Here is a 23,189-nt window from a genome sequence, read left to right as displayed (position 1 = left end):
ACGGGGAACCGGAACGGGAATGCGGAACGGGAACGCCGAACAAAATGCCATTCCCTGTTACGGGTACTCATGTTTGAAACATGGAACGGGGATTCGGAACGGGAACTTGGAATGGGAACGGGGAACGGAGACCTGAAAACGGCCATTCCCTGTTACTATGGTCTTGAGTTCTTAAGTCCACGAGGAACTTGGGTTCTTGCGGGTCTTGGGTTCTTAAGTTCACGAGGAACTTGGGTTCTTGAGGGTCTTGAGATTCTTGAGGTGTTCTTTCGCTTGCAAATCGCGTTGGAGAAGGATCTTCTCTTCACCCGAGTTCTACCCTTTTCTGCGGGCGCACCCCTTGGCGGCCTTGCGCTCACACCAAGGTTACTTTTTCCCACCTCACGTCGATTGGCCGGCCGCTAAGTGCACGGTCCGCTCTCAATGAGTGAAAAAAGACAAGGGGAGGCTGGACAAGCCCTTCTTTCTTGGGATTCCTGTCACTCTTCAACAAAACATGATTAGGAATCGCCACGCCCAAGTAAACTTGGGTTCGTGTGACCGCAACAAGCAAAAAAAAATTCTTGTGGTTCTTGTGGTTCTTTCCTTGAGTAATGCAGAACACTTCCAAAGCTCTGATACCAATGTTAGGTGCAACGGAATGAATGTTGTATTTTCTCAAGATTAGTGATCTTTATTTGCTCAAGGTTCCTTTTAGTTCTTAGGGAAAGAGAGAGCTTTCCGTCTCATGGAGAGTGCTATGATCACGAACAAAGTGAGTGGATATTGTGCGTGCAAGTGAATGAGACTGAGAGAAGGAGAGAGAAGAGATACGACACCGAGAGGTTGTAAAACCCTCCTTCGAAGGCCCCACCCTCGTCGGCGAGAGTGGTCTATTCTTTGATTGCACAAAGGTGTACAACGCGTATGCAATGGACTATGCAACTTGGTCTATGCCGATGACGATGACGATGACGACGACAACGACGACGACGATGGCTGAAATCTGAGATCTTCTAATCGCTGAATTTCGGGACTGTTTCGGTGGCTGAAAATGACTGTTTTGGCTGCGTTTTCTTGGCTGAAAAATGAGGTTTCTTAGGGCTGAAAACTGATGGTCTTTATGGGCTGAATCTGCTACACTTTAGGTGAATAATGCCGGTCTTAATTTGCTGTTGAAATCCAAAAACGCCAGGGGCTGAAATTGGTCCTTTTGTCGCCGGGGTTCTGCAAATGCAAAAATGCTAGGCTGATCTGCTGTGTCGTGGTGACGCCGGGGCTGATCTGTTGTGCACAAATCGCCAAGGTTGATCTGATGCAAAAACTCTAGGTCTTCTGTGGAGAAAACGCCAGAGTAGTCGCGGGGGTTGGTCTTGCTGAGAAGTTGCCTGTTGAGCAAGGTGCTCCTGCTGCCTCTTCTGCCAGAAAGTGCTAACTTGGGTTTGCTTATATATTAACTTAGCAAAATTGCCCTACCTACTTTTGTTGGAAAGTCACTTAAAAATAATAAGTGAAAATCCCAATAAATAGGAAAATAGGCTAAATGCCTATTTTCCTATTTATAGGAAGTTGCCTGTTGAGCAAGGTGCTCCTGCTGCCTCTTCTGCCAGAAAGTGCTAACTTGGGTTTGCTTATATATTAACTTAGCAAAATTGCCCTACCTACTTTTGTTGGAAAGTCACTTAAAAATAATAAGTGAAAATCCCAATAAATAGGAAAATAGGCTAAATGCACTGGAAAATTCCCCTAACTGATGAGAATGGATTCTGATGGGAATTCTAATGATCATGTTGTGTGCAACCGGAGGATATGCATCTATGCTAAGTGACTGGGCATGCACGGTCTACGAATAGATTCACAAAAGTGCCAGATCACTGCTAATCTAACTTGATCGGACTGATTGAACCCTGCTATGGTGTAGCTTGTCCACGGACACATAGGGTTGGGATGTGTCACGTGACAAGAGCGACCAACACATGAGTTCTTGCGACTCTTTTCTCAAGTGCAGGCACAAATGCAAGAGATTCGGGAAAAGGAGACTCTCTCTTCTTCACAGCATGACACACAGGATTTGCATGAATATGAGAAGCATGATGATGATTTGATTGACAATGATAAGCATGATGATTTGGTTGACAATGATAAGCAAGATGATTTGCATGATCAAGATGTGATTTCTCACAAGCATGATGATTTGCATAAAGATGACATAATTGTTCACAAGGATGATGTGTTGGTGGATGCTTTTTCTAGCAAAGCTAACCTCGTTGCAGATTCGATCAATCACGAAGGATCGATCTTGGCTCTTGAGCCGAGGTCCAAAGAACCCCTTCAGGAAGAACCGACCTTGGCTCTCGAGCCTAGGTCCAAAGAACCCTCACAGGAAGTATTATGTGTTCGCATGATTCATACGCACGCATTGTTCGAGTGTTTCATTCGTGATCGTTTCCTGTATTTTAGTCGGCGTCTTTATGTGAACCCTTTTCCTAGGCATGACATATTGTACGTTGAGCACGTTTCACTCATGAATGAGCACGAATGTATGCGGATTGTTCATGAAAAGCTAAAAAGTATGCATTCAAGGAAGTCACATTTCATATCTCTTCCTTGGCATGACACATTCGTAGAAAGAGCACAAGAAAGATTGAGCATCAAGCATCGGCATTTCCGTTGTGAATTGCCACAGTTGATTGATTTAGATCAGAAGAGAAAGATTCGATCTCATTGTTTGCGTGTGTGTAGTGAACGGTTTGGCACTCTGTCTCTTTGTTCATCTACATTGCATGCACAGTCTTTGAGGAAGACAAGATTTTGTCCACTCACTTTACATGGAATAGGTATGTTCATGGTTTTGTGTTGGAAGTGGTTTCAGGAATTTTCAGCCTCGAAGATTCTTAAAGAAGATGGATCTACGTCCATAGACAAAGTTGAAGCATTGAAGGAGACTCAGAAGACTTTGTGTCGCTTTCGACGCGGCCCAAAGAAGCAAGCGTTGCAGACCTTTCTGAAGTTCAAGTACCGCACGGCCCGCACATCAGAGTGGGCCGGCGAAGAGTCCCTTCCACGATTCCGGATGCTATTGACAATCTCCTCGACGCCATACAGTTCGGTACCAGTACCTCACTTTGAAAAGGAGGGGATGTCACGTGACACATCCAACCCTATGTGTCCGTGGACAAGCTACAGCATAACAAGGGTTCAGTTTAGTCAAGTCAGTCTAGAATAGGAAGTAATCTGGCACTTTTGTGAGTCTGTTCGCAGCTCGTGTATGCCCAATCATTTAGTGTAGATGCATATCCTCTGGTTGCACACAGCATGATCATAAGCATTCCCATCAGAATCCATCAAAATCCTTCACGGGAATTTTCTAATGCATTTAGCCTATTTTACCTATTTTTGACATTTTTCACTTATTATTTATAAGTGACTTTTGTTGGAAAGTAGGTAGGGCAATTTTGCTACGTTTGTATATAAGCAAACCTAGACTAGCACTAATTGGCAGAAGAGGCAGCAGGAGCACCTTGCTCAACAGGCAACTTCTCAGCAAGACCCCCCGGGCAGGAGACTTAGCGTTTTCAGCCAAGGACAGCTAGCGTCTTTCTCCATTGTAGATCAGCCCCAGCGTTTTGCATTGCAAACCAACCCAGCGACAGCAAGACACAGCAAAAGCCTAGCGTTTTTGCAAAATCACAGAATTCAGCCCTAGCATTTTTTATTTGCAGACCAACCTCAGCGTTTTGTAGATGACCGCAACGGAACCTCAAGCAACACCAGCGTTTTCAGTTTCCAGCCTTTAGACATCGCAGAAGAACCCCCGAACCTCGCAGATCTCACCTTTCCGCAGCAATTCCTCGTTGCACGGTCAGTTTTCGCAAGGTTTAAAGTTTCAGCCCGGAAAACGCAGATTTCAGCATCTGCGTTTTCAGCGCATCGTCATCGCATCTTCGCCATCGACATAGAGTCAGAATTCAGCAGATAAAGGTTTGCAGATTCCAACCCTTAGCGTTTTCAGTTTTCAGCCCATCTCGTCGTCGTCCTCATTGTCGGCAAGGCCAAGCATTGAAGAGATTTGTGCAATCATAAGTAGACCGCTCTCGCCATAGAGAGTGGGGCCTTTGGTGGAGGGTTTTACAACGTCTCTGGTGTCGTATTCTCTTCTCTCTCTATCTCTCAGTCTCATACACTTGCACGCACAGTGTCCATTCACTTTGTTTGTGATCATAGCACTCTCTCACTAAAGACGGAAGGCTCTCCCTTCCATAAGAACAAAAGGAACCTTGAGCACAATTCGGAGCACTCATCTTGAGCAAAGTTCAAACATTCATTCCGCTGCACCTTACAGAGAGAGAGAGAGAGGGGGAACCTGCTGCCCTTGGCTTGTGTTCTCCTTGCTCTTATGCCGAATAGTGCTAGCCTAGGTTTGCTTATATATTATCTTACCCAAATTGCCCTACTCAGTTCCCAACAAAAGTCACTTAAAATAATAAGTGAAAAATATCAAAAATAGGGAAAATAAGTTTAATGCACTGGAAAAGGCTCCGATGGATTCTGTTGGATTCTGATGGTAATGGTGATGATCATGCTGCGTGCAACCAGAGGATATGCATCTACTTTAAGTGCCTGGGCATGCACGATCTGCGAACAGACTCACAAAAGTGCCAGAACACTTCATAAACTGGACTGACTGAACCCTTGTCATGATGTAGCTTGTCCACAGACACATAGGGTTGGATGTGTCACGTGGCAGTATTGATCTTCCACGGGTATCTTGATGCACTAAAAAATTACATACCCAGGCAATCTCATCCAATTAGGAATATTCAGTAGCTGGCACATCACAATGCAACACACATGCTTACATATGCATGTTACAAGACATAGAAACATAAAGTCGCCGATGAACACTCCTCCCGCATAACCTAACAAGGTCCGGGCTGGATGTGTCACGTGGCAGTATTGATCTTCCACGGGTATCTTGATGCACTAAAAAATAACATACCCAGGCAATCTCATCCAATTAGGAATATTCAGTAGCTGGCACATCACAATGCAACACACATGCTTACATATGCATGTTACAAGACATAGAAACATAAAGTCGCCGATGAACACTCCTCCCGCATAACCTAACAAGGCCCGGGCCGGAAGATATCCAACGACTCCCTCATCACTCCTCCCGCATAACCTAAAAAGGTCCGGACCGGGAGATATAGAGACCTTTTACAACCAAAAGCCCCCCAGACCGCAACCTACATCGTTTGGAGGTGCTGAGAGTAACCATTGGTCAGACAAACCTGGCTCTGATACCACTGTCACAAGACGGGCACCACGTGCCAATAGAAAAGAACGGAGTGAACAGACTTTTGACACTTCAATAACAACTGAACTGAAAGAGAGAGACGACACGCGACACGGAGCGGCGGAATTCCACCCCAGAGAGTATTGGCCCCAAACCTTGGCGCCCCTTTCAGTATTTCTTTATATTGCATCAACATAGTACAAGTCGGAACTCCAGACTCTGCACCTTCTCCATGAGGCATGCCAAATGTCACGTGACACATCCAACCCTATGAGTCCGTGGACAAGCTACAGTATGATCAGGGTTCAGTCAGTCCAGTCAATCTAGATTAGAAGTGATCTGGCACTTTTGTGAGTCTATTCATAGACCGTGCATGCCCAGTCACTTAGTATAGATGCATATCCTCTGGTTGCACATAGCATGATCATAAGCATTCCCATCAGAATCCATTAGAATCAGTTAAGGGATTTTTTTGATATTTTTCACTTATTAATTTAAGTGACTTTCCAACAAAAGTAGGTAGGGCAATTTGGGTAAGAAAATATATAAGCAAACCAAAGTTAGCACTAAATGGCAAATGAGCCACGAGTACAACAGGCCTTTGGCAACAGGTCCTCCCCTCTCTCAACAAGAACCACCAAGCAGCATCTGCATTGGAGTTTTCCCCTTCCATTAGCCCTAGCGTTTTTGTTGCTTCATCGCCAACCTTTGCCTTGGCGTTTTTGGCAAATACCGCGCAGCTTCATAGCCTCGAAATCAGCGTTTTCATCATCCCTAGAAGGTTGCCTATCCCAGCGTTTTTCAGCAGGAGATCTGGCTGCGTTTTCAGCTTGAGTCGCATCAGATCTGGCAGCGTTTTTCAGCACCGAACACAACAGGAACAACAGCGTTTTGGGAAGGCAAAACCTGCGTTTTCAGCGGTACAAAACAGCCTCGAAATCAGCGTTTTCCATCGCAACAGATTTCAACAGTTGGCGTTTTTGGATAGCAGTTAGAACCATCTCTTTTTCAGCCCTATTGTCGTCATCGCCATCTCGGTTGTTGTCGTCGACATAGCCTAGATGTAAGGTGCAGCGGAATCAATGTTTGCGATTTGCTCAAGATGAGTACTCCGAACTGTGCTCAAGGTTCCTTCTGTTCTTATGGAAGGGAGAGCCTTCCGTTCTTAATGAGAGAATGCTCTGATCACAAACAAAGTGAATGGACACTGTGCGTGCAAGTGAATGAGACTAAGAGATAGAGAGAGAAGAGAGGTACGACACTAGAGACGTAAAACCCTCCTCCGAAGGCCCCACTCTCATCGGCGAGAGTGGGGCCTTATGATTGCACAATCTGGGACAAATGGTATGCATGTGACTGATGCAAGTCTAGGCTATGTCGACGATGACGACGATGATGACGACGACGACCTAAGGGCTGAAATCTGCAATCTTTCTACTGCTGTCCAAAAACGCTATGGGCTGAAATCTGTTAATCTTCTATCTGCTGAATTCTGACTCTATGTCGATGACGATGTCGATGACGACGATGCGATGACGATGCGCTGAAAATGCAGATGCTGAAATCTGCGTTTTTCGGGCTGAAACTGTAAACCTTGCAGAAACTGACCGTGCGGCGAGGAACTGCTGAGGGAAGGTGAGATCTGCGAGGTTCGGGACTTGATCTGCGAGTACTAACTGCTGAAAACTGAAAACCTAATGGTACTTGACTTTCCGTCGCGGTAAAGGTGCAAAACGCCAAGGCTGATCTACAACCAAAAACGCTAGGGCTGAGTTTTGGTCCTGCTACTGCCGTGGTTCTGCAAAATGCAAAACGCTAGGCTGATCTACTGATCTCTTGCAAAAACGCTGGGGCTCTTGCTGTCTGCGGTAGCCGAGGCTGATCTGATGGGGAAAAACGCTAGGTGATGCAGGATCTGCAAAACGCTAGGTCTCCTTGGGGGGGTCTGCTGAGAAGTTGTCTGTTGAGCGTGGAGCTCCTGCTGCCTCTTCTGCCATCGAGTGCTAACTTGGGTTTGCTTATATATTAACTTACCCAATTTTCCCTACCTACTTTTGTTGGGAAGTCACTTAAATTAATAAGTGAAAAATGTCAAAAATAGGGAAAATAGGCTAAAATCACTGGAAAATTCCCCTAATTGATTCTAATGGATTCTGATGGGAATACTGATGATCATGTTGTGTGCAACCAAAGGATATGCATCTACACTAAGTGATTGGGCATCCACGGTCTACGAATAGACTCACAAAAGTGCCAGTTCACTTCTAATCTAGACTAACTGGACTGACTGAACCCTGATCATGCTGTAGCTTGTCCACGGACACATAGGGATGGATGTGTCACGTGACACTAGATCTACATCAGTTTTATGCATCATCATTGTACCAGATTGTGCAATCATAAGTAGACCACTCTCGCCGACGAGAGTGGGGCCTTCGGAGGAGGGTTTTACAACGTCTCTGGTGTCGTATCTCTCTTCTCTCTCTATCTCTCAATCTCATACACTTGCACGCACAGTATCCACTCACTTTGTTTGTGATCATAGCACTCTCTCATTAAGAACGGAAGCATAGTTGACACGTACGGTCACGTACGACGGGTACACGTACGAAGACGTGCAGTACTAATCAAACTAAAAAAAATTAGACGTACGGTGACGTAACGTACGATGCAAAAAAAAATCATGCATCTTACACATGATAGATCATATGAGTCATGACATAGACCTTAGTAATTAGTACTAAATACTTGTAACTTAAGTCCTACAAGTTAGAACATGAAAGATCTGTCCATGGACATTGGAAACGGCAATGTCCGAAGAAAGAAGAATCATGATCTCCAAAGTGGTGACTTACAAAGTGATGACGTGGCGGACAGCAGAAACCCTAATTTCTGCCAGAAACCCTAAAATTCCTGCAAACCCTAATTTTTGCCAAAAACCCTAAATTCCGGAAATCGCGGAGGCGGATTATTTTTTTTTAAAAAAATTATTTTTTTTTATTTTTTTTGGAAAATGATGAGCGACGCGAATTTTGCTTTTGCTTTTTTTTTATAAAAAAAAAAGAGAAAAGACTCTCTAAGAGAGAGAGAGAACTGATGCTTTTGATTTTAAAAGCTTTTGGGGCTCTGCTTTTGGGCATCCCTTGTAACCTTTAAATTAGTGGTGAGGGCCTCACTTCTCAGAGCATCTGGACGCAGAGTCTGAGAGTGAAACCCTAACCGCTCTCTTGTACTTTGATGATTGATTAATACAAAAAGAAATACCGAAAGGGGCGCCAGTCTTTGGGGCCAATATCTCTAGGCACGGAACTCCGCCGGGCCAGTGCAAATCTATTGTGATCTGTGAATTGTTTTGAAGTGGTTATTTGGTGCTGTCGCGGTTGATTCTTGACTTGGAGGGTCCAAGTTTGTTACAATGGTATCAAAGCACGGCCGATTTCTCTTCTACGGGAAATCCGATCCCCGAAATTTTTTTTTTCCGCGGCACCTATGGCTTCAGGCAATGATCAGTCGACTCCCTCTGCATCTGGAGATGCGGGCTGGGATCACAACGAAGATTCAGACAGAGAGTATGGCCCGCCTCGGCCTACTCAGGCGGAGCAAACAGAGATGGAGCGTCGTCAATTGATTGGCGATGCAACAAAGATGATGCTCAATTTTGCCAAGGACCCGAAGATGGTAAAATATATGAACCAGACCTCTTTGAAAGAGGTACAGATGGAGTGGCAGAGAACCACAACACCACTCCCGAAACCCGCTCTCAAGAAACCTTCTACCTCCAAGAAATATACGGAGAAGGAACTGGAGAACGTGGTTGATGCACGGATTGCTCAGCTTTTCGACGTGCAAAAGAAAGGCAAAAAGCACGGCAAAAAGCACGGCAAAAAGCAGAACAAAGGTACTGACTTCCCGGGATATTTGGGTCGTCAGTCGACATTCGACAAAGCAAAGAAACGGAAGAAGCGTGTTCGATTTGAAGGAGTACCCAGTTCTTCTTCTTCTTCTTCTAACAGTTCTTCTAGCTCCTCGGATTAGAGCGAAGAAGACAGAAAAAAAGCAAAAAGCGAAGCAAGACACAAAGCTTCGGAACGGGCAAGAAAAAGGCAAAGAAGGCTACATCTCGCCCAGAGACTGACAGTTCTACTGAGGACTCGTCTACAGACAGCTCAGATTCCGATGACGGAAAGTTTTATGCGAACAAGAAGAATTTTTACAAAGCCAACCGGTATGACTTTCTCGAAGATAACAGTAAGAAAGTCCGAGAGTTTAAGGAAGGTGGCCACTCGATCAAGTTTGATACTTTTCAGGATACTCAGATGCTTCGAAGGCTTTGTCTCTTATACAGCAGTTTGACATCGCTTTCGCGGGAGGACGCTATTCAGAGCACTCCAAGATTCGGAGAGCTGCCTCTTACTCTGAGGGGAATGCTCGTACTTGGTGGTCCACGCTTCTATTAAGCAAGACTGTGCCAGTTACATGGCTGAAATTCAAGAGGCTTTTTATTTCTTCTTGGTTGACTCAAGAGTTTGAGCGAGATATACGAGCTGCTTGGAACCATCTCCGGATGACCAAGAGCGATACAGTGAATTCTTATTGTGAAAGATTCTGGAGCTCTTTTCTACCCGCCTCTTCATTCAAGAAGATCTCGTTCAGAGAACAAATTGAGCGGTTTACCTTGGGTCTACCTACAGAGATCCGAGATCACTGCTTGGAACAGAAGTCAGCTTCTATTCAGGAGTTGATGAGTCATGCGAAGCGGAGCTTTGCCATTCACTCTGGCAGTCTGACCTACCCCACAGATGAGGCCATGACACAACGAGCCAAACAGACTTCTGGGAATGAAAGTAGAATGAAAAAGAGCAACCCAGAGAAAAAAAAAGGATGCACGACCCAAGCTTACTCCTGAGGAGAGAGCTCGCTTCATCAGAGAGGGGAAGTGCTTTGGATGCGGGAAACATGGACATATTTCCGCAAAGTGCCCTGATAAGGCACAGAAAGAACAGAATGATAAAGACGACGACAGGTCTGAGAGTTCGAGAGCAGCTGAGGAATGTGGCAGAAAAGGCAGATAGAAAAGCAGAACTGGTACCACATGGCGTGGGACTTGCACCGAATCAAATGAATGAAAGTACAAACTTTGCCGTTTTTTTTTTGGGGCAAAGTGAAGGATCAAGAAGCTCTTTTGAAGGAGCCAAGGCCAACTTCTTTTCACTTGGAATTGGCGGCTCGATTTGGAACTGCGCCCGACAGACTGACGCCACTGGCGGAGGTAGTTCGACTGGCACCCGGATGGGATGTTGCCATTACACCGAGCATTGGCAAACTTCGTTTGCAATGACAGGAGTGTTCAGGGCACGTGAGTGACGTTCTACTCGGGATCCCTTGGTACCACAAGAACTACGCCGTGGTTGACTACCGGGCCGAGAAAGCGACTTTGATAAATGAAGGGCTTAGAGATTGTACTTGATGAACTTCAGTTTTCTTACTCATTCTTTTGGGAGAACTGAACCATGGATAAAAGTTGAATATGTTTTGACCTGAAGAAAAGAACGCCAAGATTTTTTTCTCCACGCTCATGCCGATTGCTTTTGAGAGGGCCTGAAGATCATACCATTGATCTGATATCTGGAAGCACACCACCGAATCGGCCACCTTATTGTGTGAGCCGAGTACAGAATGAAAAGATTATGAACTCAGTGAAAGACCTCTTGGAAAAGGGTCTTGTCCAGCTTAGTACTTCACCGTATTGCTCTCCAGTGTTGTTGATTTTGAAGAAAGACAGATCTTGGAGAATGTACATCGATTATAGCACTCTCAACGAAATCACCATCAAGAACAGATTTCCGATTCCTAGGATCGATGATATACTCGACAGGTTACAGGGATCCTCGTGCTTTAGCAGGATTGACTTGAAGAGTGGATATCATCAGATCAGGATAGCGCCAGGAGATGTCTACAAGACAGCTTTTCGGACGACTTTTGGGTTATTTGAGTTTTTGGTGATGCCTTTTGGCTTAACCAATGCTCCTGCGACATTTAACCGGATGATGGACAGGATTTTTCGAGAGTACAGGCTATTTGTTGGCACTTTCTTTGACGACATCATTGTTTTCTCGAAGAATGAGGCAGAACACAGAGATCATCTGCTTCAAGTCTTTTAGGCATTACGAGATCACACGCTAGTGATTAATGCAAAGAAAAGTGAATTTTTTCCTACCATGGATACACTTTTTGGGACACATTGTGTCAGCAACACAACAGGAGTGCAAATGGACCCGGCCAAGATAGAGACTATCCGTGATTGGCCCGATTTGAGGAATGTCCATGAAGTTAGAAGCTTCTTGGGACTATGTTCATACTACAGGCGGTTCATACGAAAGTTTGCAGAGGTTGCTTCCCCTTTGCATATCTTGACACAGAAAGGAGTACCTTTTTCGTGGGGACCCACAGAGGTGACTGCCTTTCAGACATTGAAAGAGAAATTGACTACGGGACCAGATTTGACTTTGCCGGACTTGCAGAAGTCATTTGAAGTATATTGTTATGCTTGTGGTCGTAGTCTGGGTGCGGTCTTGATGCAAGAAGGCCATGTCATAGCTTACGAGAGCCGTTTGTTCTCTAGGCCGGAGATGACAGCACAGATTTATGAGAAAGAGCTTTTGGCGGTTATCCATGCTCTTACTCAGTGGCGGCATTACCTACTCGGAGCGGATTTTATTGTCTTTACAGACCATCAGAGTTTGCGCTACTTCTTGTCACAGAAGCAGCTTTCGGAAAAAGCAGATGCGGTGGGCGAACATCTTGTCACAGTTTCACTTCCAGATTGTCCATGTGCAGGGACAGAAGAATGTGGTGGCAGATGCTTTGTCTCGGAAACCGTTGGTTCTGGCTATTTCCGCGATACATCATAGGAGCTTCGAGGATATGGTCGATCAGTGTGCCACAGATACAGATTTTGCAGATATTTTCACACGGATACGGGATGGGGAGACAGTAGCTGGATACTCCCTTCGAGAAGGCTACTTGATGAAAAAGACTATGTTGTGCGTTACACAGCCGTTGAGGGAAAAGGTTATGACTGATTGCCACTGTCCACCTTTTACGGGTCACCGCAGCATTGCTACCACCATGAAAGGGGTAGAGAGAGATTTCTTTTGGCGGAGACTGAAGAAGGATGTGGAAGAGTTTGTGCGCAGTTGCTTGGTATGCTAGAAGGCACAGGGATTGTTACAACCTTTACCCATACCCACCCACCCGCCCCTGGGAAAATATTGAAATGGATTTCATTTTTTTTATCTCCCGAGAATACAGAATGATCACGATGATTTTCCGATTACATGGCACGCCTGAGACGATTGTCTCCGACAGAGACCCCAGATTTATGAGTTTGTTTTGGAAGGCAATTTGGGAGAACATTGGGACGCGGTTGCAGTTCTCGTCATCGTTCCACTTGCAGACTGACGGGCAATTTGAGATTGCCAATTCAGTGATTTTAGATTTATTGAAGTCTTGTATCTCGCATCAGAAGACTCAATGGGAAAAGAACTTACCTTTGGTGGAATTTGCCTACAATAACACGATACACTCTTCGACGGGGAAGACGCCGTGAGAGATTGTTGAAACTGCTGCGAAGGTTCCATCCTTCCTGAGCACGAAAGATTAGAAATTTGAAGCGGATGAATATTCGCGAGATTTGGATACGGCTTTTGCCAAGGTTCACGAGACTTTACAGAAGTCTCAAGAACGACAGAAAAAGGCAGCGGATCGCCATCGTCGCGACTGGAAACTGAAGGAGGATGATTGGGTGCTCTTACTTTTGAGAAGGCACGCCTAAGAAAAAAAAAAGGGGAAAGGAGAGGCTTTTTCCAAAGCTTAGTATGTGATACTACGGACCTTTCCAGATTACTGACAAGATAAATGATGTCTCCTTCCGATTGGACCTGCCAGATACTTGGAGGATTCATAATGCATTGCATGTGAGTCTCTTGAACCCTGTTAAGGGTGATGTGCCTGATGATGGGGAGCCTGATGAGCAACCCGAAGTGGAAGAAAACGAGGAGATCCTTGTTCCTGAACAGATTTTGGCACATAATGATACGAAGAAAGGTAAAGTCCGAAGGCGGTTCTTGGTTAAGTTCAAGAACTTTCCTGCATTTGATGCGAAGTGGATGGAGGAGGAGGACCTAGCAGATACTCCTCGGATTGTGAAACTTTACCTCGATGTTTTGGTTTAGCATAGTCTACTCCAAACGGAACCCAGAAACTCAGCTTGGCCGAAGATCTGGTGCAGTGGGATGCACAAGAGGGGAGTCGCTCCACTCCTTTGTCAACAGATGCCTCGATTTTGATACTAAAGTCACTGATGTCTCTTTGAGCTTCAGGGATACTGAGAGCTGACAGTATTCTGCTGGATGACTTTATGAAATGGAATTCCTGATTATGATACTGATTTGTTCTTGACTTCTTGTGAGTGCAGGAACTGATAGCCGAAATGACTGCAGCATTTTGGTCTGATTGATCTCGAATAGACATGGTTGCAATAGGGGTTAGTCAATCGGACATCGATGAGGTCCCGATTGGACCTAGATGTGATTGCTAGCTACATTGCCGATAAATCATGGTCTAAGATCCGAATGAATGTTGAATGTCATGTGATGTCCTGTGATGTCTGGTGATGTCCTGTGATGTCGTGTGATGTGACTGTCGATTTTGTACATGTGCTAGATGTGTGTTCCTAGTACGTAGGTACTAACAGTCAGTGTCTGCTAAGACGGTTTATGGCTTTTGTCGGTTTTGCAGGCGTAATCGCGGTCGATTACAATGCTTTCAAGAGGGGGGTATGTCACAAAGTGATGACGTGGCGGACAGCAGAAACCCTAATTTCTGCCAGAAACCCTAAAATTCCTGCAAACCCTAATTTTTGCCAAAAACCCTAAATTCCGGAAATCGCGGAGGCGGATTATTTATAATTTTAAAAAAAAAAAAAAATTTTGGAAAATGATGAGCGACGCGAATTTTGCTTTTGCTTTTTTTTTATAAAAAAAAAAGAGAAAAGACTCTCTAAGAGAGAGAGAGAACTGATGCTTTTGATTTTAAAAGCTTTTGGGGCTCTGCTTTTGGGCATCCCTTGTAACCTTTAAATTAGTGGTGAGGGCCTCACTTCTCAGAGCATCTGGACGCAGAGTCTGAGAGTGAAACCCTAACCGCTCTCTTGTACTTTGATGATTGATTAATACAAAAAGAAATACCGAAAGGGGCGCCAGTCTTTGGGGCCAATATCTCTAGGCACGGAACTCCGCCGGGCCAGTGCAAATCTATTGTGATCTGTGAATTGTTTTGAAGTGGTTATTTGGTGCTGTCGCGGTTGATTCTTGACTTGGAGGGTCCAAGTTTGTTACAGTGGCAGCCATAGTAGATCCGCTACCCGAGCCTCGTCGCATATAGGTCATGGTTGTCTGAGCCAATGCAGCCATTGGGCTCTTGGTCAAATGCAGTCGAGATGCAAAACAATCCCACACCAAAAATCGCCTCGCAAAAAAAACAAAAAAACAAAAAAAAAACAAAAATTGGACGAGTCATGTACGGAACGTACGAGTCGTACGGAACGTCCCGTACGTCGAACGTGGACAACCCTAAACGGAAGGCTCTACCTTCCATAAGAACAAAAGGAAACTTGAGCACAGTTCGGAGCACTCATCTTTAGCAAAGCGCAAACATTCATTCCGCTGCACCTAACATTGGTATCAGAGCTTTGGCAGTGTTATGTATCACTCAAGAAAAGAACCACAAGAATCACAAGAATATTCTTTTGCTTGTTGCGGTCGCACGAACCCAAGTTCGCTTGGGCGTGTCGATTCCTAATCGTGTTTTTGAAGAATGACAGGAATCCCAAGAAAGAAGGGCTTCTCCAACCTCCCCTTGTGTCTCTTTTCACTCATTGAGAGCGGACCGTTCACTTAGCGGCCGGCCAATCAACGTGAGGTGGGAAAAAGCAACCTTGATGTGAGCGCAAGGCCGCCAAGGGGTGCGCCCACGGAAAAGAGTAGAACTCGGGTGAAGAGAAGATCCTTCTCAAACGCGGTTTGCAAGCGAAAGAAAACCTCAAGAGCCTCAAGAACCTCACGACCCTCAAGAACCTCACGACCCTCAAGAACCCAAGTTCCTCGTAAACTTAAGAACCAAAGACCATAGTGCATGGTCGTTACCCGAAGCGGAATGGATACTTCGCATACAGGTGATGAGCATGAGAGAGGCGACGAAGAGTTCTCTCCACCAAGAGATTTTTCCGACCCTCCCCCTTCGCCATCTACGCCACGAGTTGTACCAACTTCTATGGAGACGATGGTCAAGTCGATGTTGGACATGATGGCACAACAACAAGAAACGAATCGAGTTGCGTTGGCACAACTAGCAAGAAAAGCAGAACAACAGGAAGCTAAGGACCACGAGCGTGACGAAAGAAACGAAAGAATTGCCGCACAACAAGAAGCAAATCGCATTGCTTTAGAACACGAGCGCGACGAACGAAAAGAAAGAAAAGAACAAAGAAAGGAGAAAGCGGTAGCACGAAGTGCGGCCTTGGAGGCCGAGCGTGCCGCTCAAAGAGTGGCCTTGGAGATCGAGCGAGAGACTCAAAGAGAACTACGCACTCAAGAGTTGATTTGACAAGTACTTGCCTCGAAATCCGAACCAGCCAAAGATCGTGTGAGTTCCTCAAGTGACACAAGCCACGATGCGGATTCCAACCATCCAATCACTGAGAAGTTGACTTTCAGTAAGTATGATGGTAAGATAGATGCTACGGTTATTCATTCCTCATTGCATCAATTTAATGTTTATTTTGCGACAACTAAGAAGACAGGAAATAGCAAAGTTTTGACGGCGGCCATGTACCTTGCCGCTAATGCCATTAATTGGTACCACGCATGGCAAGCGGCACCGTTAGCCGCGCACCTAGAGGAAGCCGACGAATTCACGTCCCTTTCCTTCAATTGGGCTGATTTCCAAGACAAGCTCAAGACGCGGTTTATGCCACCTCAGTACCTTGCACGATTGAAGGACGATTGGCACGCTCTCAAGCAAAATGGTATGCCGGTTATGTCTTTTTTTAATCGTGTTTTGCAACTAGGTACCTAATTACGCAAGTCGGATAATGAACGCAAAGAGGCTTTCCTCTATGGCTTAGACGACTATATCAAGTTTGATGTAGAAGTCTTGGACCCAATCGATCTCAACAAGGCGGTAGCGATTGCTCTCGCACAAGAGATGAAGCACAACAAGGGAAAGCCTAAGGAGAACAAGACTTCCACAAGTACCTCGCAGACTTCTCAGAACCCTCAAAACGGTAAGAATGGTAACTCTTCTAACTAATCTTCCAACAGTCTCTCAGAAACGAATTCTTCCAATGAATCTAAGGGTAAGGCTAACACAATTGCTAAACCTAAGCTTACTCCAGATGAAAAGGTAGCACAAGGAATTGTAGGAGGATACATCACGTCGGAAGAGCAAAGCACTTATTCTAAGGAAGGTCGTTGTTTTCATTGTCACATTAAGGGTCACATAAAAAGAACATGTCCTAAGCTTGAAGCGAATGAATCTAAAGAATCCACAGAACCCACTGCCTCTGTCAATGCAATTAATGATAACACGAGTGTGCCCCAAGTTTCTCATGACCCTCCCATTGATGATTCTCTCATTAAATGTTATGGTCATATGACGGGGCAGTGTTTTGTCATATTGTTTGACCAAGGTAGTATGCATGATGTGATCAGTCCCTCTCTTGTTGAAAGAGCCCGCCTAGAAGTTAGTCAGAGATCTCCTATCGAGGTCTCCGGCTTTGTTTCCGGTATGGACGCTCTCATCACGGAGGAGTGCCTTGATGTGTTGTTTGCAATCTAACAATCTCCCTTCACTAGAAGATTTGTTGTCTCTCCTCTCTCAGGATGTGATATGATTTTGGACATTCGATATTTTCGTGATGCTAAACCCTCTCATTGATTGGGAGGCTAACACTTTCACTCTCAACGCCAAAAGTGATTCTCCCATTGTCATTCATGGAGAGGACATTGTTCATTCTCCATCTCTCATTGTTAATATGCAGGACAAGGTTGAACGGATTCATGAGAAGGAGACTCAATCAGTCTCTTTTTCTCCAAAGCATGACACAAGAGGATTTGCATGATTGTGAGCAGCATGATGATTTGATTGACAATGATCAGCATGATGATTTGGATGATAAAGACAAGCATGATGATTTGCATGATCAAGATGTGATTTTTCACGAGCATGATGATTTGCATGATCAAGATGTGATTTCTCACAAGCATGATGAGTTGCATGAAGAAGTTGTGATTGGTCACAAGGATGATGTGTTAGTTGATGCTTTTGCTAGCGAAGCTAACCTCGTTGCAGATTCGATCAATCACGAAGGATCGATCTTGACTCTCGAGCCTAGGTCCAAAGAACCCTCACAGGAAGTATTATGTGTTCGCATGATTGATACGCACGCATTGTACGAGTGTTTCATTCGTGATCGTTTCTTGTATTTTAATCAGTGTTTCTATGTGATCCCTTTTCCTAGGCATGACATATTGTACTTTGAGCACGTTTCACTCATGGATGCACGAAGGTATGCGGATTTTTCATGAAAAGCTGAAAAATATGCATTCAAGGAAGTCGCATTTCATGTCTCTTCCTTGGCATGACACATTTGTAGAAAGAGCACATAAAAGTATGAGCACCAAGCATGCGCATTTCCGTTGTGAATTGCCACAGTTGATTGCTCTAGATCCAAAGAGAGATTCGATCTCATTGTTTGCATGTTTTTAATGAACGGTTTGTCACTCCGTCTCTTTGTTCATCTACATTGCATGCACAGTCTTTGAGGAAGACAAGATTTTTTCCACTCACTTTACATGGAATAGGTATGTTCATGGTTTTGTGTTGAAAATGGGTTCAGGAATTTTCAGCCATGGAGATTCTTGAAGAAGAAAGAAGCATGACTCTAGACGAAGTTGAAGCATTGAAGGAGACTCAGAAGACTTTGTCGCTTTCGGCGCGGCCCAAAGAAGCAAGCGTTGCAGACCTTTATGAAGTTCAAGTACCGCACAACCCACACATCAGAGTGGGCCGGCAAAGAGTCCCTTCCAAGATTCCGGATGCTATTGGCGATCTCCCTCGACGCCATACAGTTCGGTACCAGTGCCTCACTTTGAAAAGGAGGGGATGTCACGTGACACATCCAACCCTATGTGTCCGTGGACAAGCTACAGCATGATCAAGGTTCAATCAGTCCAGTCAGTCTAGATTAGAAGTGATCTGGCACTTTTGTGAGTCTATTCGTTGACCGTGCATGCCCAGTCACTTAGTATAGATGCATATCCTCTGGTTGCACACAGCATGATCATAAGTATTCCCATCAGAATCCATTAGAATCAGTTAAGGGATTTTTCCAATGCATTTAGCCTATTTTACCTATTTTTGACATTTTTCACTTATTAATTTAAGTTACTTTCCAACAAAAGTAGGTAGGGCAATTTGGGTAAGAAAATATATAAGCAAACCAAAGTTAGCACTAAATGGCAGACGAGCCAGGAGTACAGCAGGCCTTTGGCAACAGGTCCTCCTCTCTCTCAACAAGAACCACCAAGCAGCATCTGCATTGGCGCTTTCCCCTTCCATCAGCCCTAGCATTTTTGTTGCTTCATCACAAACCTTTACCCTGGCGTTTTTGGCAAATACCGCGCAGCTTCATAGCCTCAAAATCAGCGTGTTCATCATCGCTAGAAGGCTGCCTATCCTAGCGTTTTTCAACAGCAGATCTGGCTGCGTTTTCAGCTTGAGCCGCATCAAATCTGGTAGCGTTTTTCAGCACCGAACACAGCAGGAACAGCAGCGTTTTGGGAAGGCAAAACCTGCGTTTTCAGCGGTACAAAACAGCCTCGAACCAGCGTTTTCCATCGCAACAGATTTCAGCAGTTAGCGTTTTTGGACAGCAGTTAGAACCATCTCATTTTCAGCCCTATTGTCGTCATCGGCATCCCGGTTGTCATCGTCGACATAGCCTAGATCTGCATCTGTTTTATGCATCATCATTGTACCAGATTGTGCAATCATAAGTAGACCACTCTCACCGACGAGAGTGGGGCCTTCGGAGGAGGGTTTTACAACGTCTCTAGTATCGTATCTCTCTTCTCTCTCTATCTCTCAGTCTCATACACTTGCACGCACAATATCCACTCACTTTGTTTGTGATCATAGCACTCTCTCATTACGAACGGAAGGCTTTCCCTTCCATAAGAACAAAAGGAACCTTGAGCACAGTTCGGAGCACTCATCTTGAGCAAAGCGCAAACATTCATTCCGCTGCACCTAACACCAAAGAATGAGCCCTAACCTCATATTGAAAGGTCCTAGGCCCCAAAAGCGGTTTACAATAAAAGGCCTTCAAACTTAAAAGCATCTGGTCCAAAAGCAAAGCCAAAAAGCTACCAGCATAAATCGCGGAAATTCGTATAGCTGCCACGTCATCAGCCAACGCAAAACGCGGAAATCCGTACAACCTGCCACGTCATCATGCCAGCGCAATTTTTGAAAATCTGCCACATCATCAGTTTTTGCGTGTGGTGTGCCGATCTTGCTTTATTTTAATCCTTTATGTCACTTGGGGCCCCATCGGACGGGATCCCCATAAGTTGGTAGGACTTCTTTTTCTTTTGCTACTTGTTCTTCTTAGGGTTTAGGCCCCCTCGACCAGCATCTGCAAGTTGGATCCATTCTTTAGGCTTTGACACGTCAGCAGTTTGTGACAAATGCAGAGCAAAGCCACAAGTGTTGTACCTCGTTGTAGCAATATAAAGAAATGCCGAAAGGGGTGCCACTCTGTGTCTCGTGTGAAGTCTCTCTCTTTCAGTTCAATTGTTTGAAGTGCTAAACATCTATCTCAGTCTATTCTTTCAGTTGGCATGTGATGCCCCTTCCGTCACACTACTTACCATAGGAGTGAATTTGGTTGTTTTTACGACATATGAGAATATCGACATCCCAGAGAAGACACCACCATCCGTTGGTGGACAGAGACTTCTATTGGACCCTTGCACCCTTTGTACAACCCGCACTTCGCCTATTATCTTATGGAGAGGATCTTGGATCTCTTTTTGGTCATCAATTCAACCATGATCTCCAAATTGGCATTGAGATTCATAGGCCATGGCTTTGGACTTCCTTGGAAAGTTTTATCCACGAGAATGCAGAATCTTGATTGCTTGATTGGCAATTGGTTGCTCTCCTTCTATCTTGATCATTGGATTCTTACCTTACCAGTGGTCTACACTCACGCTCGGTAACCTTACAGCATACACATCCCTCAGCCTGGGCAGATGTGATCACCCGGAAAACTTACATGCAAGTCATTAAACAACACTCACCCCTGCCTGCTAACCGGTAGAGGTGGGCAATGGGTCGAACGGCCAGCAGGCGAGCCCCATACAGACCTGTAATTGCGATGTCGTCTGGCTGGAGAAACCTCATATGGTCATTGCAGGAGACAAAGCAGAACTATTGTAATGAAACTGCTCCTTTGCTTGTGTGTGTGAGCGATGAAAAAGGAATCTGATTTGACGTCGGCATACCTGGATACCTCCGATGACGCAGAGCCAAGGCTCTAAGCGCTGCAGACGAGCTCTAAAATCAAAGGAGATGGGACCAGCGAAGAGATCACGGAAGCGCCGGCAAACACATCGCGCGACAGCCTGGTCAGGTGTGGGCAGCCTCCACACGCACTGCTGCAGTAGATGGTCTGGAAGAAAATCCATCGCCCCCTTCTCCCCGTCACTATTCTCTACATCTACATTTTTGTTTTGGGGGCCGCTCTCCTCATACACCAAAAAAGTGCACAAGAAGAACGACCGGGACTATGCACCCAAGCTCCTAGGGCAGACGCTTTTGTCACTAGTTTTCTATGGCCTAGAGGAGGCCTACTATGCACCCAAGCTCCTAGGGCAGATGCTTTTGTCAATAGTTTTCTCTGGCCTACAAGAGGCCATAATTATCTCTACATCTACATTCTACACTAAGATCTATTAGTACAATGGCGACCCTCAGCTATGTGATGTCGCCTTTAGCCACAACACGCAAAGAGAAATGTTTGAAGTGCTATATTGTAGAAGCAAAATATTGCTTTAAATATCAGATAGAACCAACCCATCTAAACTAACTTAATATGGCGGAAGGGGGAGTCCTTTACACGTGTCAAATGAAGGCTAAACTCCAAAGCTGGGAGAAGCCCCTGTGCACGTGATAAAGAGGGAGAGAGAAAGAGAGAGAGAGAGAGAGAGAGAGAGAGAGGCCGTCGAAGGCGACCGGCCGTATTAGTACTTGATAAATTCTCACTTCTCACACAAGTTACCTTCACCATGCAGGCAGCTCATCCCTTGCCAGTCAATTAATTATCATTATCGGCAATTCAAAGCAGTAGGTTCGAAGGCTTCATACAGCAAGCCACTCAATCAATACCCGGAAGGCTCAAAGCAAAGTTCTTTTTTAAATTTCGATTTTTTGATAGATGATCATCTATCCCACGGGATACGATGTGCTATTGGTCAGATACGCACATCCTCACATCAGCTAGAGATAGAGACAGGCAGATTTAGAGGAGTACCCGCTGAGTCCAGGATTTGTCAGGTGTGCCAAATAGAGCCAGAGACAGAGCTACATTACATATCACTGCCCAGTATACTATGAGATACGAGGCCGCGTTCACTGTCTATTTAGAGAGGGTTTTGGGCCACTTTCTATAGTCATGAGATACCAGGATCAGAGATGCCTCGAATTACACTTACTGGAGATTTGCAAACACAGAGAGGATCTCTTGAAGAGGGGCACAATGAGAGAGATCCAGCGACAACGAAAGATCACGGATTTCTTTCAGTCTCACAGACAGAGGAGTTTGAGCAGTCCCCACAGCATAACAATACCAGAGGTACCAGAGGCATACTGGTTGATCGGGCGATAGAGTTGGGGCGGTCCGATCGCCCACGGATGAGAGGGCCCTCTTGATATTGACGCAGACTGCGCGATAGAGGATTCATACCATACTGGCACGACATAGGAGCCGTCCCGGATACTGATGTATATGTATATGATGCCTCGACTATCAGAGAGCTCCATTGTATCAGCTCACCCTTTGTCTTCCCTTTGTATCAGCTTTCACCCCACCCCTACCCACTATTTTCTTTTCAGTTCTTTGTACTTTTTGTACCCAGACCTGGTATTAGATTCACCACATGTAACCTTTTGGTCTCATATGTCATTTTGGCCTTTTGAAGACGTTAATATTACATTTCATTTTCATTTTCTCTCTCTCTCTCTCTCTCTCTCTCTCTCTCTCTCTCTCTCTCTCTCTCTCTCTCTCTCTCTCTCTCTCTCACACACACACACACACACACACACACACATGTAGAAGAGGCTATTTGCACCTGAGAGAGAGAGAGAGAGAGAGATTTTTGACCCTCTTTAAAATTGGTGCTTGGATAGCCTTGGAGCAGTTGTTCAACTTGTAAGGGGTGGGCGGTCACCCGAAAGCATTGTTGGCAGCCCTTTCTTCCATAAACTTTGAAACGCCTTGCAATTCGTAGTCTAGGAGGTCCTATGCTACCAAGCGCTAGAGAGGAAGCTAGAGAGGAAGGAGAAGGGAGAGCAAGAACCTGGATAAGGTTAGCAGATGTGAGCAGCTGAAATAAAGGTTTAAAAAAATCAATTGAAGAAGCAACGATACAAACGCTCCAAGAATTGGAGACCTTATCATGCATTCACTCTAGGAGATAGACTCTAGGCATTCACTCTAGGACCTTTATAGGGGTGGGTATTAGTGTGCTTTTCCTACCCTTGCAAAGTTTCAAGGCCATCCATTGTC

The 23,189-nt window shown here is 45.1% G+C and overlaps 1 protein-coding gene across 1 annotated transcript in view; it reads right to left on the bottom strand.

Annotated features, from left to right (window-relative positions):
- Positions 1 to 21,180, bottom strand: part of LOC147424205 (F-box/kelch-repeat protein At4g39560-like) — a 48,018-nt gene extending 26,838 nt beyond the window's left edge. The window contains exon 1 of the mRNA XM_086502079.1: positions 20,908 to 21,180. Within this exon, the coding sequence (XP_086358205.1) occupies positions 20,908 to 21,090 (183 nt within the window). The 5' untranslated portion in view covers positions 21,091 to 21,180. The remainder of the gene's footprint in view (positions 1 to 20,907) is intronic.
- Between the last annotated feature and the right edge of the window lie 2,009 nt (positions 21,181 to 23,189).

This window comes from Adiantum capillus-veneris, chromosome 26 (assembly GCF_014529385.1).
Source record: "Adiantum capillus-veneris isolate H3 chromosome 26, ASM1452938v2, whole genome shotgun sequence".
NCBI lineage: Eukaryota > Viridiplantae > Streptophyta > Polypodiopsida > Polypodiales > Pteridaceae > Adiantum > Adiantum capillus-veneris.
This window is presented reverse-complemented; position numbering and strand designations above follow the sequence as displayed.